At 47.7% G+C, this 16,612-nt stretch overlaps 1 protein-coding gene across 1 annotated transcript; it reads left to right on the top strand.

Moving 5' to 3' along the window:
• Positions 1-12,853: 12,853 nt before the first annotated feature.
• On the top strand, positions 12,854-14,909 carry Nudt16 (nudix hydrolase 16). Its single transcript, NM_001127554.1, is given in 3 exon segments — positions 12,854-12,993; positions 13,073-13,342; positions 14,057-14,909. Coding segments are annotated over 3 exon segments (588 nt in total). The 5' UTR covers positions 12,854-12,855; the 3' UTR covers positions 14,237-14,909.
• The last annotated feature ends 1,703 nt before the right edge of the window (positions 14,910-16,612 follow it).

Raw genomic sequence — 16,612 nt, 5'->3', positions numbered from 1 at the left:
TGCACTTTGAACAAAAGATCCCATCACCCTGTGGCACCAGAGACAGAAATCCATATAACCTTTTGCAGGGTCCTTGACATGCGTCCCTCCCTGTCCCTCCGGCTAGCACACATGCACTCTGTGCTACACGTGGTGTCACACGCTTCCCCTCATGGTTACTCTAACTGGGAAATGTAATCCCCTCCACTCCTTGCTAAGCAGGGGAGAATCTTTCCCTCTCATAAAACTAACTTCTAGTGGGAAGCACCATGTTTCCTGGAAGAGCCAGAGACAGGTGTCGCAGTTTGAATACGATTGGCCCAGGGGGTGGCACTATTAGGGGTGGCCCTGTTGGAGTAGGTGTGTCACTGTGGGTGTGGGCTTTAAAACCCTCATCCTAGCTGCCTGGAAGCCAGTCTTCCACTCGCAGCCTTCAGATGAAGATGTAGAACTCTCAGCTCCTCCTGCACCATGCCTGCCTGGATGCTGCCATGCTCCCGCCTTGATACTGGACTGAACCTCTGAACCTGTAAGCCAGCCCCAATTAAATGTTGTCCTTATGAGAGTTGCCTTGGTCGTGGTGTCTCTTCACAGCAGGAAAATTGTGAGACAGCAGGGATTTCCCTTTGAAAATGGCCTCTTACCTGAGATTCAACCAGATCCACATTCCAGAAAGCTGGGGGAGGCCTTAACCCGCTCCATACCTCCCTTTCTTCCCCGACAACTGAACATAAAGGGTCAGAAGATGGTGATGGCTTCTTGGGCTGCCCTTGGTTGGACCTAAGACCTCTGAGTGTGTTGTCCTCTCTGGAGAATTCAGAAGGGGAGTGACCCAGCTGTCCAGCCTGCCCTGACAAAAAGAGCCTTCTAGGAGAAGATGTCAGCAAGGCCTTCTCTTTAGTTTTCTCAGCTGATGCTGGGGACTCAGCCTTGCTGCTAAAGGCTCCAGAATGTGGTCAGAAAACCTTTCCTAAAGGGCCAGAGAATGACTCTTTTAGGCTTTGGAAACCACCCATTTTCCTAGAAAATACATACATACATACATACATACATACATATATATATATATATATATATATATGCACCAGGAACTGAAAACAACCTAAATGTCCCTCAGCTGGAAAATGGAGAGGTTACGATGATGGATTACAGAGCCACCAGTTTAATGTCACTCATATGATGACGGAGAGATGGCTGGACATGAAGAGTGTGCACTGGAAGGTGGGTTTGAAACAGAGATTGGTGATTGGTTAAGGAAAGCTGGGGAGGTAAAGGTGGCTGAACCAAAGCCAGGGGGATTGCTGTAAAGGGGTAAGATTCAGGATGGGGAGGCAGAAGGGGAAATGAACAGTCAGGAGAGTAAGGATGCAAGAAACTGACACATGTTGGAGGGGTAATATGAACCAGGAGCCAATACCCTCATGATGAAGAGGAGAGACAGAGTCAATACAGCAGCACAAGGGCAAAGTGGGCAGGTCAGACTATGCCCTCCCAGGACAAGATCCCATGAAGGAAGGGGGCTAGGTAGAGCCCTGGAAAAGTAATGCAGGGTCCTGAGGACTCCAGTTGGGCCTCAGCTCTTGGCCTTTCAAATGTGGGGTAGACTGTCAGAAGCAGCTCTAGAGGACACACACACACACACACACACACACACACACACACACAGGCATCATCCTTGCCCTTGCCTGTGATTACTTCCTCAGCTTCCCCACTTCTCCACACAGGCAAGCTTAAATGTTCTAGTACTCATGCTCCCCGTCCTCGGAAGGTTCAATTTCCACTTTTTACTTCTGTGAAACTGACTTGCTTTCTGAGATCTCTGCTACTGATGCCTATAACCCCTGCCTTATCTAAGAAGTGTCCTTCCCAGGCACTGGGTTCAGCCATCACTCACTGGTGGGTGTCCTGGGTTTAGTTCCCTGACCTGGTCCTGATGGTGCAGGAGGGAGAGAGACAGGCTAGACTGTGCACAGCTCTCCTCACCCACTCCCACTCTGCTGGGGGATGGTCAGCTGGGATGACAACCACACAGGACTCCCTGTGTCCCTCTAAGCACAGTGCTCTGGGGAGGGAAGAAGGTGGAGTTCATCTAATCTGCAGCCCTGCTCCCAGCAGCCAGGACTTCCAGCTGAGCCCTGACTTCCTTATCTCAAGCTTAGGGTTGGGATTCCTGGGGAGAGGGTTAATGGAGGGAACAGTTGGCATTAACTTTGGGCAGGTGAGCCAGCACTCTGTCAGCACTGGCTGCTGCTGCTTCTTCCTGGGGAGGTGAGAGGGCAGGTCACACACACACACACACACACACACACACACACACACACACACACACACACACACTGATGCCTCTCAGCAGAATCAGCAAGAAGTTTCTACTTCTCAGCCTTGCATTTTCCCTCCTCACAGAAATCACTTTCAGACTTCATTCTGTCCTGAGCCCAAGTCCTTGTCAGTAGCCGGGTTTGAGTCTAAGTTGCTGGTTCCTGGCAGGACTGTGTTGGGAAGGAGGATGGTCTCCTGCTTGTGACCTTGGGCTCTGAGGGAGGCTAAGGGAAACAGACAGGGTTAGTGAGAGGGGAGCAGACGTATTTAAATCTGTACCCCAAACATCCTGGTTACCTAATGAGCGGAAAAGCAGATCTGGATATGAACATTTCACCCTTGATAACATTCGTGAAGAGCATCAGAGTTTGAGTGGTATGGAAGGGGCTGGGTGTGGCTCATCCCTTAGGAGAAGAAAAGGCAGTCTATTCTATTTAACACAAGAGGTAGAAGGGTGTGAGAAGTGCAGTGATGGCCTTCAGGCCACAGGAAGTCTACCAAAGAGAAACAGCCCTCTCCCCCATGCCTTCCAGGTCCCGTTTCTCTGGCTCAATTCCTATGACAATTCATTCCCTGCCCCCAAGTAATGGGCACAGTCTGTCAGAGACACCACTGAGGGTTAAAATACCACTGTACCCATGCTGGTCTGCATGCCCTCACTTTTGGAATTGGAAACCAGCCATATTGAAGGGCCACAGGGGCCATGAAAGATACAAGGAGGCTCCTTTACCATCAACTCCTTGGCTGGGGAAAATCTACATTCCAGACTCTCCCACATAGTGGCCAGTTCACCCTGATCACACGAGCAAAACCAGGGCCACCAGACCTATCCTCAACCCTTCTGGGTGTTAAGGATCCCGTCTTCTCCTTAGCATGACAAGTTCTTCATGGAGCTCACCAAGTGCAAGTAGGAAATAAAAATGCAAATAGGAAGTTCCAGTCAGGTTGCTGTTCCCACCCTCACGGCCTCTCCACACTCTGGGGTTTCTGAAGGCCCCACCTTGTAGATTTACAGCATCCAGATACCCGGCAATCGTTCCAGGGTGTGGAGGGAGGCAAAGGTCTATTGAACAGGAGAGAAGACTGAATGATCTGGGAGACAAGGAAGGCACCCTGACCAGTAGGAGCTCATTCCTGTGCAACTACTCTATTAACTTGGATCATGCATGTGTACCACTTCTGCCCACAAAATACCCAAGGTAGGAGGTTCCGGTTAGCTCTCATCACTAGACTTCATTCTGGCATAAAGGGACAAAGAGGGAATATCTGTCTGCTCATAGCGTCCATGAGAGCCTTGGGTTATTTGTATCCTTTATAGTAGACCTGCAATGGCTAGTTTTATGTCAGCTTGACCCAGGTAGAGTCATCTGAGAGGAGGAAACCTGAGTTGAGAAACTTCCTAGTAAAACTGGGCTGCACGCAAGCTTGCAGCGCATTTTCAGTGCCTGACAGATGTGGGAGGGGCCTGCAGATTGTGGGTGGTTCCACTCCTGGGCTGATGGGCATGGATTCTCTGAGAAATCGAGCCGATCAAGCAATGAGGAGCAAGGCAGTAAGCAGCATTGCCTGGTGCTTCCTATCCAATTTGAATTCCTGTGCTGGTTTTACTCACTAGACTGTGACCTAGGGTATGTAAGCCAAATAAACCCTTCTCCCCAAGTTCATGTTTGCTATGGTGTTACCATCAGAGCAATAAAAACCTAACTAAGGCAGAAATTGATGAACATTTTAAGTCCAAAAGATTCCATGACTGTGGACCCACCGTTGTTCTTCTTCAGCTGTGAAATGAGGTCCTCGGCAACACTGCGCAGAATACCATGATGGTGAATAAGGCATGGATGGTAGTTTTGGCAGAAGCATTGCGTGCAGGAAAGGCAAATCTATAACCAGAATACATATCTATTCCAGGAAGGACAAAGCATTGCCCTTCCTGTGAAGGAAGTGAACCAATGTAGCCAACCTGCCACCAGGTTGATGGCTGCTCACCCTGGGGAATGATGCCCTATCTGGGGTTCAGGGTTGGCCTCTGATATTGGCAGATCTGGCACTCGGGAGCAGCCGTAGGCAGGTCAGTCCTGGTGAATGGAAGTCCACATTTTCGCCGCCAATAATGACTTCCATCTCTGCTACCACGGCCAAACTAGAAACAGTCACAGTGTCCTTTCAGAGTAGAGGGCTAGTTCAGTTATAGTGCTTGCCTTATAGGTACAAGGGCCAAAGTTTCATCCCTAAAAGATCGGTAAAAAGAAAAAAACTTGGGCACATACCTGTCACCATAGCTTTGGGGTGATGGAGAAAAGTGGGTCCCTGGGGCCACCAGGGTAACCAACCTAGTCTAGTTGTCAAGTTTCAGATCAACGAGAGACTTTGTCTCCACAGAAAACAATGGGCAGTGATTAAGGAATAATACCCAAGAACGTCCTCTGGCTTCTTCCCACAAACACACGCAAATGTGCATGCCTGTTGGTTCGTGCACACGCACACACACACACACACCACACACACACACACACACCACACACACACCACACACACACCACACACACCACACACACACACTACACCACACACACCACACACCACACACACACACACACACACACACACACAATGTCCCTCCATGGTGGACTGTCCTTACAGGAAGTCCTATTGATAAGCTTCTAAAAGCTCTCTCTGGTAGCATCCCTGTGTCCAGTCACTATGTGGTTTTCTAAGTCTGTGGTTCTCAACACTGGCTCTTCATTTAAACCACACAGAAAATCCAGGGAGGACCATGTGAGTTGGTTTGGCATTCTAAGGCAGGTGACAGGCATTGGCCATCCTAGGCAGTGTTAGTCTTCTTAGAATTGGTCTTGGTGCTCCTGAGGAGAGAGACTGCACCTCATTTCCCCTTTAGGCTCCTGGTCCAGTGGGGAGCCTGTCTGCTAAAGGGTTTTGTGAAATGCAAACGCTTCATTCAAATGTAAATTATAACCTTTTCAATGTCAGGAGAAGCCAGAGATCTTTCTACTTTTAACTTTTTACTACAGGAAACATCAAACTATATAAATTAAAAAAAAAATAAGCCTGAATGGTCCCCCAGAAACCCAGCTTCTAAAGCTGTATTCACACCCTCAGCCTCTGTCTCTTGGAGGATTATTTTTAGTGTGTGCTTTATACATATTTTAGTATTTAGCTGTAAAGAGCAAAGAACATTTAAACAATCACATTATTTTTATACATCAAGCATCTGACCCCCATTTATAGATACAAAAGGAAATAGTTTTTGTAATTTTAATATCCAGGCCATTTTGAGCCTGACCTCCAGTGACCTATAATGCCTCACTCAGGTATCTAGAGCCTAACCCCACTAACTCAGGGAACTTTGCACAAGTTGGCCTTAAGAAAATCGACTAATACTGTAAAATTCATTTCTCAACAAGAGAGATGGGAAGTCCACCTGCCCACTAGAATATGGTTCTGTTAATCCCAACTGGGTGAAAACAAGACCACTACCACAACTTTCAAGCCAAAATTGAAGCAAGCTTTACTAAATACTGGCCAGGACCAAGGATACTGGCCAGGACCATACCCAGGATTTCCAGAGGCTGCACCCAATTATAGGTAAAAGTACAATCTAATACTTCCTTCCTTTGTTCAATCAGGGACAAGCATACATCCTGACGTACTTCCTGACTGTGTGTGATCCAGCTCACATCCTGTGCAGTTGGAGCAACCAAGCTTGTTCACAAAAGCAAAAGCACATTGCTTGTTATTGTCCATGAACAACACCCTCCAGCATTCCAGATGTTTGGGGCAAGTGGAGCTTATATATTAGAGGTTTTATAGATTTCCTAAGCACAAAATTTAAACTTAAAACATAACTTCAGCCATCACAGAGAGTCCCATGAGGACAAGGCAGCTTACCCCCCCCCCCACCACACACACACACACACACACACACACACACACCATCTCAACTGTTATTAAAAAACAAAAACAAAACCCTCTTCTTTCCTCACAGCAGCCTGGTTCCCTCTGGGCACCCACCTGCTGCTTTTTCTTTCCCTTTTAACAGTGTATTTCAATAATCTCTCACTTTGTATGTTGGTGTCTTGGTGAGTTCTCTCACCATCCATGTCCCTACCCTACCACGTGCTGTCCCTCACAATAGTATTCACATGACTAGCATTATTTACTTTTGAACTCAAATGTGGCCCAAGTCCTGTTACTTTATTAAATCCAATCGCTCAGGACCAGGGGGTGGCTTGATAAAAGGGCTAGAAATTCTTTACAGCACACAAAAGACTCCCTAGTCTTCAGAATGAGGGAAATTATTTTCAGTCATTCAGTTGTTAAGGTGGGGTTGGGAATGGTTAACTCAGCCTCATCCTCAAGGGTCTCCTGCTAGGACCCTATGTCCCCAGTGGACAAAAGAACCTCTCCATGTCTTGTTGGGTGACAAGTTGTATTGGATTTTTTTTTCTTGAGCCCAGTCATTTGTGGAAGGTTCCCTGTATTGTTAGTGGTTGGTCCTCAGAGATCTGTGTGAGGCATCATAGGTCATCGGCAGTAAGGTTCCAAAGGACCACAGCTCAGCCATTAAAATTGAAAATGTTGGTTTCGGCGTTCTGTCTGTATTAGTAAGGGCTGGATGCATACAAATGAGTATGAGCCTTCAGAAGACCAGGCCCAGGAATGGGTTTTCAGAACTTCCAATGGCAGGGTTAGCAGGCAACAGTTGGAAATGTACACTAGACCTAAAACTTTAACACTGAAAAACAAAACAAAACAAAACACCCCAACCCCACCTCAACAACTGAAAATTATTTCCCTGTTTCTAGTGCTGTGCTTTTATGTGCACTTAAAGAATTTCTAACCCTTCTATCAAGAGAACCCTGACAGCAGCGCAGTGTGTGAATATCGGGCGTAGGTCTGTGGGATTGAAAGAAAACACGTACACGGGTCACCCGTTTACAGAGAGTGCCACCAAGGCTTTACTGAAATCTCCTTATACACCAGGTTTTACCGTGGTGGAAAAACAACAAGGCAGGTGAAAATCCCCAACCAGGAAAACAGGAAAAGTCTGTGTGGTGAAAGTTCCAGCCCAATCAGGGGCATAAACAACTTCTTAACAACAACAAGCAGGAAGGCTAGTGGGGAGGGAGGGTGCCATGGAAAGTCCTGGCCCCAAATCAGGGGCTAAGAGCAGCTGCCAAGGGTGTAAACAACTTCTTGCTATAGCAGGCTAAGAGGCTCAGCGAGGGGGAAGGGAAACACCCCAAGGTAGGGTCCAACACACCCCCTGGCCCTGAGCGTTTGGATTTAACAAGCCAGAGGACATGAGCCACTGGGAAAAGCAAGCTCTGCTTGCACGGAGCCTCCATCAGGAGAGGCAGAATCCGCTGATGCCAGGGAAGCTTGGGGACAGCAGGTCCTCTAGGCAGGGCACTTGCTGCTCCTTGGGTGGATCGGGGGTAAGCAGTTGTGGAGCCTTCATCGTCATCACTCTGGGGCTCGAGTCAAGGATTTCAACATGAGTTTAGGAGTAAAGAGCATGTTTGCGTATTGGCCCAAGGCTGTACGCTGTTTACTTTCTTTAATTTCTGCCTCTGTCCATCCTCAGGCATTGTCACTAAATTGTGGACATCCCATAATTTCCTCCATTCTGGCTTCAGCTGACAATGTGTACCCAATCTCTCTCAGGGTAGGGCCTGCTTCTGTGTCTCATTCCTCCTTGTCATCCAATTGTGGCCGAAACTTCATCAATTGACCTGTAAACTTCCATTAACTACTGCCCGCCTGAGTTTTCTAAAGCAAACATAATTTTAGGTAGTTTGTATTCGTAATGGAATTGAGAGGATAGTGCGAGGGATTCCCATGTATGCAATTTAATTTCTCTACTAATATCTTAATTTGGTATGGTATAGTTCTTGCAATAATGAGCCAGGTTTAAAGCAGTAATAGTAACCAGTTTTATTCAGAGTCTCTTGGCTGTTACCTAACGCCCTCATCTTTGCTCAGATTTCAGGGGAGGCTCTCCTTTATTTTATAGGCACCTGTGGAAGTTTCTATTTTTACTTTGATTGTTATAGATTGAATATTTATGCCCTCTGTACCTGTACTTCAGTCCGCATGCCGAAATCCTAACCCTGCAGTGATATCTGGGGATGGGAGTCTTTGGGAAGGGACTACACCATAACAATGGGGCCTTTATAGCATTAGTGATCTTGAAGGAGGCCCAGAGAGCTCTTCAGAACCTTCTGAGATCTCAGCTACAAGGTGGCTTATGAATCAAGAACTGGGACCTCCGTAGACATCAAGTGTGTCAGCCCTTTCCACTTAGACTTCCAAGTCTCCAGAACTGTGTGAAATAAACTTTGGTTGTCTGTAAGTCCTCCAGTCTAAGGCATTTTGTTCCAGTAACTCCAAAGAACTAAGGTAATGCCTTGATAGTTTAGGGGTTTCCTTGTCAACCACCTGATGATGTCCTTTGGCTGAGGCTGGCTTGCTGCTCTCCTCACAGTTTAGATCGGAATTCTCTCCTTTAGGGAGGGAGGCAAAAAAGCCATTTTCATCACATCTTATCAATTACCCTTTGCTAATGTGACACATCAAGGCTGATGCTTACCTTGACATCATATCCAGTCCCCTCTGTCAATGTGACACACCAATTCAGAATGCTTACCTTGACATCATATCTAGTGCCATCCATCAGTGTGACACACCAATGCTATGCTTACCTTGATTGTACGCTAAGGTAGTGCTTGTGGATTTCACCCCAAAGCTACAAAGTTGCACTGGGGTTTTCTTCTTTTGATACTGTTTACTCTTCAGAAGGAAGTTACTATTGCTCTGTGCTCCATGGAAGACAAAGCAGCTGCGGAAATCATCTCTAATTCTTCCACGTGGAGGACTCTGCCTACACCCCGGCAGTTCATTCCATCTGTACCTGCATTCCATATCAGTACAGATGTGAGGATATTTATTTTCTACCTTGCATTATTATAAACAAACAATAAATAAACCAAAAGTAAACCCACTTTATTTTGTTACTCAAACTGTTTCTGTTTTGAAAACTCTGCAGTGTCCTGTGACTTTCTGTTACAGATGTAACAGTCCGGGGGTTCTCTTTTTTTAGGGCTTTTTTTTTCTTTTTGGGTGGGTAAGGGTGAGGGTGAGCTTCCATCCTGACATCACAAAATGTTTGACGTCCACTGTATGCTACCTGGGAATCTTTCCGGGCCTTCAGTGGAAATTGTCTAAGGAGCTTTGGCTTCTTTTGTTGGGATGTGATGTTCTGAGCCCTGAGTTGTTATCATTAGGAATCATTGGCCCTGTGATCTTCTCAACTGACAGAGCAACAACAAGAACAAAAAGGTAAGGTGTTTATTAATCCTCGTATGCATGCATTCCTACAAATGTTTCTGTATGTAGATGCCTGTAGGTCTGTATAGGCCAAACATGAACTCATAAGCTCATATTAAGCTTTAACCTGTTACTACAGAAAGTATAATAATTATATTCTCTTTGTTTGGAGGTGGCCCTTTGCAGTTATTATAGATTGGACCAAGATTCACAGTTTACAATAGTGGTAATACAATCTTGAACCATAATTGATGTATACAGTCTTGAGCCATAATTCCTAACACTGTGCTTGCATGAGGCTCTGGGTTAACTCTGTACAATATTGTAGCCCTGAGGTAAACCTGCTTTCTTTTTAAAAGAAGGGGGAAATGTGTAATTTATTTTTCTGTTTTCTAAAAATGAAAAAAAAATCATTTGGGCTCCTCCCTAACATCTCCCAAAGACAGCCCGGAGTTGACTTCTACCTCTGTGAACCATTATCAAGCATGGGACAGCTCTAGGCTCAGTCTACCTCCAGCCAGGACTCCTGGCATCTGCTTCTGTGTTTCAGGGTTGGGGATGAGAATGCAGGGGTGGGACAGACACAAAGAGTTGTTTGAAAGACATGGTATCTTGGTTTGCTTTTATTTATTTTTTTTAAGACTTATTTATTTATTTATTTATTTATTTATTTATTTATTTATTTATTATACATGAGCACACTGTAGCTGTCTTCAGACACCAGAAGAGGGGATTGGATCTCATTACAGATGGTTGTGAGCCACCATGTGGTTGCTGGGAATTGAACTCAGGACCTCTGGAAGAGCAGTCAGTGCTCTTAACCGCTGAGCCATCTCTCCAGCCCCTAGTTTGCTTTTCTGTTGCTGTGACAAAACACCTTTATCAAAACCAACTTGAGGACATGGAAGGGCTTGCTTGAGTGATGCTTCCACAGGTCACAATCCCCTGAGAGAAGTCAGGGCAGGAACCCAAGAAGAAACTGTGGAGGGTGACAATACTGATTCTTGACCTTGGTGGCTTTTCAAATGGTGCGTTTTTTAAAAGCAGGGTTGGGAAGATGTCCTAGTCTGTAAGATCTCTGCCTTACAAGCATGAAGGTCTGAGTCTGGGTCCCTAGCACCCACACAGAAGTCGAGAGTAGTGGACATGCCTTTAACTCTAGCACTGATAGGGGAGAAGTGGAGACAGGTGGATCTCCAGAACTTACTGACCAGATATTCTAGACAGTTAGTGAGCTCAATGGTCAGCATTAGACACTTTCTCAAAAAACAGGGGAGGCTGCAACGGAGGAAGACACCCAGAATTGACCTCTGGCCTCCACGCACATGTGAACATGTACCTGCATGTCTTATGCACACGCCTAAATTTGTACACATACACACATCCACAAAACGGAAACAAAGAACCACTACGTTCCCAGTAAGTTTTTCTTGAAATTGGCCTGAGATGGGGCTCTGTAATTGGAAGGTATCATAAGGGTTTTATACGCTTTTTTTTTTTTTTGCAAGGTAATACTAATGTTTGACCAGGATGACTCGCCACCCCCTTGTGTGTTAGCCGGGCAATTGTATCACACCCATGGCCTCACCATGATGTGACTGTCTCAGTCAGTGGCATCTCTGCCTTGAAACCCAGGGGACTGAGCAAAGATGTCCACAGGCATTTCCCGATGCTGCCCTAATTCTTGGGATGCTGGCCTCAATCCTTGACATAAGACACAGCATCAGGCCTCTATCCTCTAATCCATTTACTGTGTGTCTGGCTCTGAGGAAAAAAAAATTTTTTTTTATTAACTTGAGTATTTCTTATATACATTTCGATTGTTATTCCCTTTCCTGGTTTCTGGGCCAATATCCCCCTAACCTCTCCCCTTCCCCTTCTCTGTGGGTGTTCCCCTCCCCATCCTCCCCCCATTGCCGCCCTCCCCCCAACAATCTAGTTCACTGGGGGGTTCAGTCTTAGCAGGACCCAGGGCTTCCCCTTCCACTGGTGCTCTTACTAGGATATTCATTGCTACCTATGAGGTCAGAGTCCAGGGTCAGTCCATGTATAGTCTTTAGGTAGTGTCTTAGTCCCTGGAAGCTCTGGTTGCTTGGCATTGTTGTACATATGGGGTCTCGAGCCCCTTCAAGCTCTGAGGAAAATTTTACCCCCATCCCTAGACTGGTACATTCACTAACAGGTCCGGTAACTGGGAATCTGAGAGGGTTGAGTGACTTCTACTAAAGTCACAAGTCTGTGTGTGGGTGAGTTCTGAGCTCTACAACAAACTGCCGAGACCAGGCTGTGACTTGAAGTCAGACCTTCTTTCAGAGTAACCTCTTCCCTTCCTTAAATTCTACAGGTTCTTCATATATGGGCTGAACTTCAGGTGGGGCAGCCTACCTGAACTGAAGGAGCCTGAATCCCAGGTTCTCAGCATTAGGCGTCAAGCACTCTTTCCCCCTTTTTTTTCCCTCAGAATTTAAAGTTCTGAGTGTATTTTAATTTACTGCCAGTGTGGTGGCTGCGGGGGTGACAGGTGCCCTATCTGACTCCTCCCCACTCTCTTTTCTGTGTTCTAGTAACACCCTCAGCCAGCCACCCCTCCCTAACCTTACTGGGTGACCTGTGACATTTCCATATGCCATTTTCCACATAGCAAGCTCCACACTACCCAGAGCCCACAGACTCTGCAGTTGCTTGTTGTAACCACACCCATTGGCCACTCTTCTTTCCTTCCCCAGGAATGTTAGCTCTGTCCTGGCGCTTGCTGTCCTGGCGCTTGCTGTCCCTGTGTCCCCCTTATATTTAATCAATCCCCACATTTCCACCACTCAAGACTTGTTACACCCACCTCTCCCTTCCTCCATTACCCTAGGATAGGCACGGGCTCTGAAGCCAGACTACTTTCCTCCCATCCCTAGGCTCCTTGCTACGGATGAAGCAACCCAGAACAGTTTCCTAAATATGAAGTTGTCCTTTGCACTGCCAGGACTCCTAAGTAAGTAAATTCTACTCAGGCTCCAAAACTCCCTCTAGCCTTCCAAACTGCAACCGGGCAGGTCTCTACTTTACTAAGCCTTCAGCCCCGCCCTAGCCTAAGGGCCAATCCAGCGAATCTTCTCCGCCCGCCCCCGAGAGACCCATCCTAATTGGCTGATGCCAGGCTCGCGAAGCTCCGCCCCGAGGCGCTGGCCTGTGCAGGAACCCGGAAGTGCGAGCCTCCAGATGGAGGGGGATCGGAAAGTGGAGCTCAGCGAAGCCCTGGCGCTCGGGCCAGGCTGGCGCCACGCCTGCCATGCGCTTCTCTACGCGCCCGACCCCCGCAAGCTGTTTGGCCGCATCCCGATGCGCTTCGCGGTGCTGGTGAGGACATCGCATGCACAACTCCTCCCCGTCCGGGGACCCGCGTGCCCTGGCCAACCATCCTACCCTCCTCCCCCAGATGCAGATGCGCTTCGACGGGCGACTGGGCTTCCCTGGCGGCTTCGTGGACGCACAGGACAGCTGCCTGGAGGACGGGCTGAACCGTGAACTGCGCGAGGAGCTGGGCGATGCGGTGTCTGCCTTCCGCGTCGAACGCTCGGACTACCAAAGCTCACGCATCGCTGCCAGACCGCGCGTGGTGGCCCACTTCTATGCCAAACGCCTGACGCTGGAACAGCTGCAGGCTGTGGAAGCCAGGGCACCTCTAGCCAAGGACCACGGGCTGGAGGTGGGACCAGCCTGGGACCCACTCCATCTCCCATCTGTCCTCCCAACCCCCATGTCCCTCACCGAAAAAAGCCACTGGGTGGAGGAGATTTTGACCCTCCGATTTTGAATTCTTTCAAGTGGCATGAGCTAGCTGGGATCTTGGTCATCTTCAGGTTGAATAATACCACCAACTCGGTCACCTTTAGTGCCCTCTGCAGAGAGCTTTCTAGAACACACATCCAAGGGTCTCTGCTCTATTGTAATGTGCATGATACCCAAGCTCTTGACTTTAGGCTCATATTTCCCTTGACAGTGATTCTAATGAAGTGTGTGTAGAGGAGACTCTGAACCCAGGGGTGAGGGCGGTATTAAAACAAAGCTCGCACACTTTGACAGTGTGTAGACTGAACAGTCATCAGAATCGGGTTGAGTAAGGATGTCAGACACCTATACAATGGTGTGAGTTCTATGTTGTGAAATACTGTTACAGGTATGCATGCTTCTGGAGGCAGTAGCCTGTGAAGGTGAGGAATAGGGTGGAGAAGGATTAGCAAGGATGGCGACTGATACCTAGCGTGGGTCATTTGTCCACAGAGCTCTCTAAGCTCTCCTGAGATGTGACTTTTGGGCCCAGTTCTGCTTGGCTGTTCTCTGGAGAGGTCTGTTCCAAGGAAGATAAGGTAATGTGTGGAGGTACTTGAAGTCCCACTTGTCCCCTGTCTGCTTTTCATAGGTGCTGGGCCTGGTGCGGGTACCCCTGTACATCATGCGTGATGGTGAGGGAGGCCTGCCCGCCTTTCTGGAGAATTCCTTCATTGGTGCTGCCCGGGAGCAGCTACTGGAAGCCCTTCGGGACTTGAAACTTCTGGATCCCGGCACTGTTGGAAAACTCAAGATCCCAGATTCTAAGTAGAGTCGGCCCAGCATGGACCCCTGGAACCCAAGTTGAAGGCCATGGTATGAGGGAGGGAGAGGAAAAGGGAGAGAGGGACACGTTTTCTCTTAGGGGTCTGAGGGATTGCAGATGATGCCACATTAACAACAGAGGTGGCGAGGCAGTGTTTTCAGCGGCGGACCTTGTCTGGTGGCATTAGAGATAAAGGGCCTTTGTAGACTCTCAGAGTCCTTGCTTATGGACGGACAGACAGCCTGGAAGCTCCAGGTATGCATATGTGTAGTCTGCGGTCACACACAGCATGGCACACTGCCATCTGTCCGGTTTAACCCTGATGTAGCATTTGGCACATCCCACCTCCTCCTGATAAACGGGAGGGGTTCTTACCCATCTGCTGCAAGGCTGCTGCCCAGCGTCCAGCCCATGCCTGTTAGGGAAGCAAAAGAGGAGGCTCCTCTCTGAGAATGGCCCTGTGTTACCTGGGGCTTGAGCAAAGTAGTGGGTTTCAGAATGTGGCCTAAGGACCTACCCAGTCCTGCATTCCTACTGAGGGTTGGAACGTGTCAGGGGCTTCTTGCGTTGAACCGAGGCCTGAGACCTCACTCCTGATGTGTGTCTTCCTGAGTGTTCACCCTCATGCTCCCTGTTTATCTCTGTTTAGCATGCCCTGCCAAAAAAAAAAAAAAAAAAAGAGGCATCTGGAAAAGTAGGCTGATACCTGGGCCTCCAAGTTCTCCAGCTCTTTCAAAAGGTGCAGGTTAATACTTGCTGAGTGGGAGGCATGGGGACAGAAATAATGACCCACTGCTCTTGTCTTTAAGACTCAACAGTGAGGGGCAGGCACTACATAAACAGCACTGCACAGTAAAACGGGCAAGCTTCGTCAGTCACACGGTGTTCGTGGGACCCCTTTAGCCCTGCCACGTCAAACTTACCTTCACAATGTATAAATTTGTGGTTGTTGCGTCCCAATAAAACACTAATGTAATGTAAAAGCGTCTGTCTGACTTCTGGTCTGTAGTTTATCAATGCCCGCTCTGCTGGGAAAGATAGGTTAATGTCTGTGACGCCTGTGTTTGGAAGCGTTCTGTTGACACCCTTTCACTTGGGTTCATCGGAAAAGCCCTGGTAAATAGGGAAGAAGGGAAAGGAGGGAGATAATCACATGGGGATTTGGAAAAAAGTTTCTAATGAGGCATGTGTGAAGGCCCTGAGGAGGGGAGAATCTTGTCAGAACATCCCAGGACATACTTCCTAGTCGGGATCTCGGGATGTATTTCATAGTCAAGTAACCGTTTTTATTTCAAAGCCGCTCCTGTGACTGATGTGGATCTTTTGAAAATTCTCAAATTCTGGGGATATGGTTCATGTAGCTTTGCCTAGCATTCATGAGACCCTGAGACTAACCCCTGGCATAGCATAAATGGCATGGTGGCAAACACCTGTAACCCCATGCTCAGGCAGGAGGATCAGAAATTCGAGATCATCCATGGCTAGTTGAAGGCCAGCCTAAAATTCATGAGAGCTACCCTGGAACCCCCTACATTTTAAATGTATAAATACTATGTATAAGTCTAGATAGTGTTGAGCTGGTAGATAGGGCCTGTCGGGAGAATTCAAGGAGGCTTCATTACCTTAGTAGAGAGGGTTAAAAGGCTCAGATGGGAACAAAGCCACTGCATGTTGCCTCACCAACGTGGGGATCTAGTTGGATGAGATTCCTTCATGACTCAGTACCCAGAGAAGGGTAGAGATCGGGGTAGAAACTGCAAGAGGACTGATTCAGACCCCTGAAATAAACAATGTCATTTCATACCCCATCAACCAACCAAGTCATTTAGTACTGTATTCAAGGGTTGGGGGTGAGACTCCATTTCTTGCTCGTGGTGCCATGGGAGAAGTAATAAAGGGCTTGCTGCCAACATTGACAAGACCCTTTCATGGAAGAGAGGAAGACTGAGAGAATTAGACATCAGTAAGCAATGGGAGGCTGTGCTCCAACCCAGAGAAGGGTTGGGTAGTGAAGGTGAATAGAGAAAGACGTGGGGGTGGGGGTGGGGGGTCATGGTGTTATCTGACAGAGCCTGGTTGTTGGAGAAAAGAGGTGGGGAAGTCAAGGGTGACTTTTAATTTTGAGCTACACGGTGTTTGTGTTGTGGATGGAGACAAAACTCAGTGGATCAGGGAACAAGATTTGAATACAGGGACATGAGTCTGGGAGTCAATGCAGTAGACAGCGTGAAAGTTCTATTTTGAGATTATCCATAGAGAAAAGAGATGGGCAGGTCAAAGCCCCAAGACTTGGGAAGAGGGTTAGAACATGATATAACAGATCAGGAACCTGGGGGAAAGGAGATTTAACAAACCAAACAGTTCTATGTGCTTCTAAGAGTT

Source organism: Rattus norvegicus, chromosome 8 (assembly GCF_036323735.1).
Source record: "Rattus norvegicus strain BN/NHsdMcwi chromosome 8, GRCr8, whole genome shotgun sequence".
Taxonomy (NCBI): domain Eukaryota; kingdom Metazoa; phylum Chordata; class Mammalia; order Rodentia; family Muridae; genus Rattus; species Rattus norvegicus.
The sequence above is the reverse complement of the archived record's forward strand: the minus strand, read 5'-3'. Positions and strand labels throughout refer to the sequence as shown.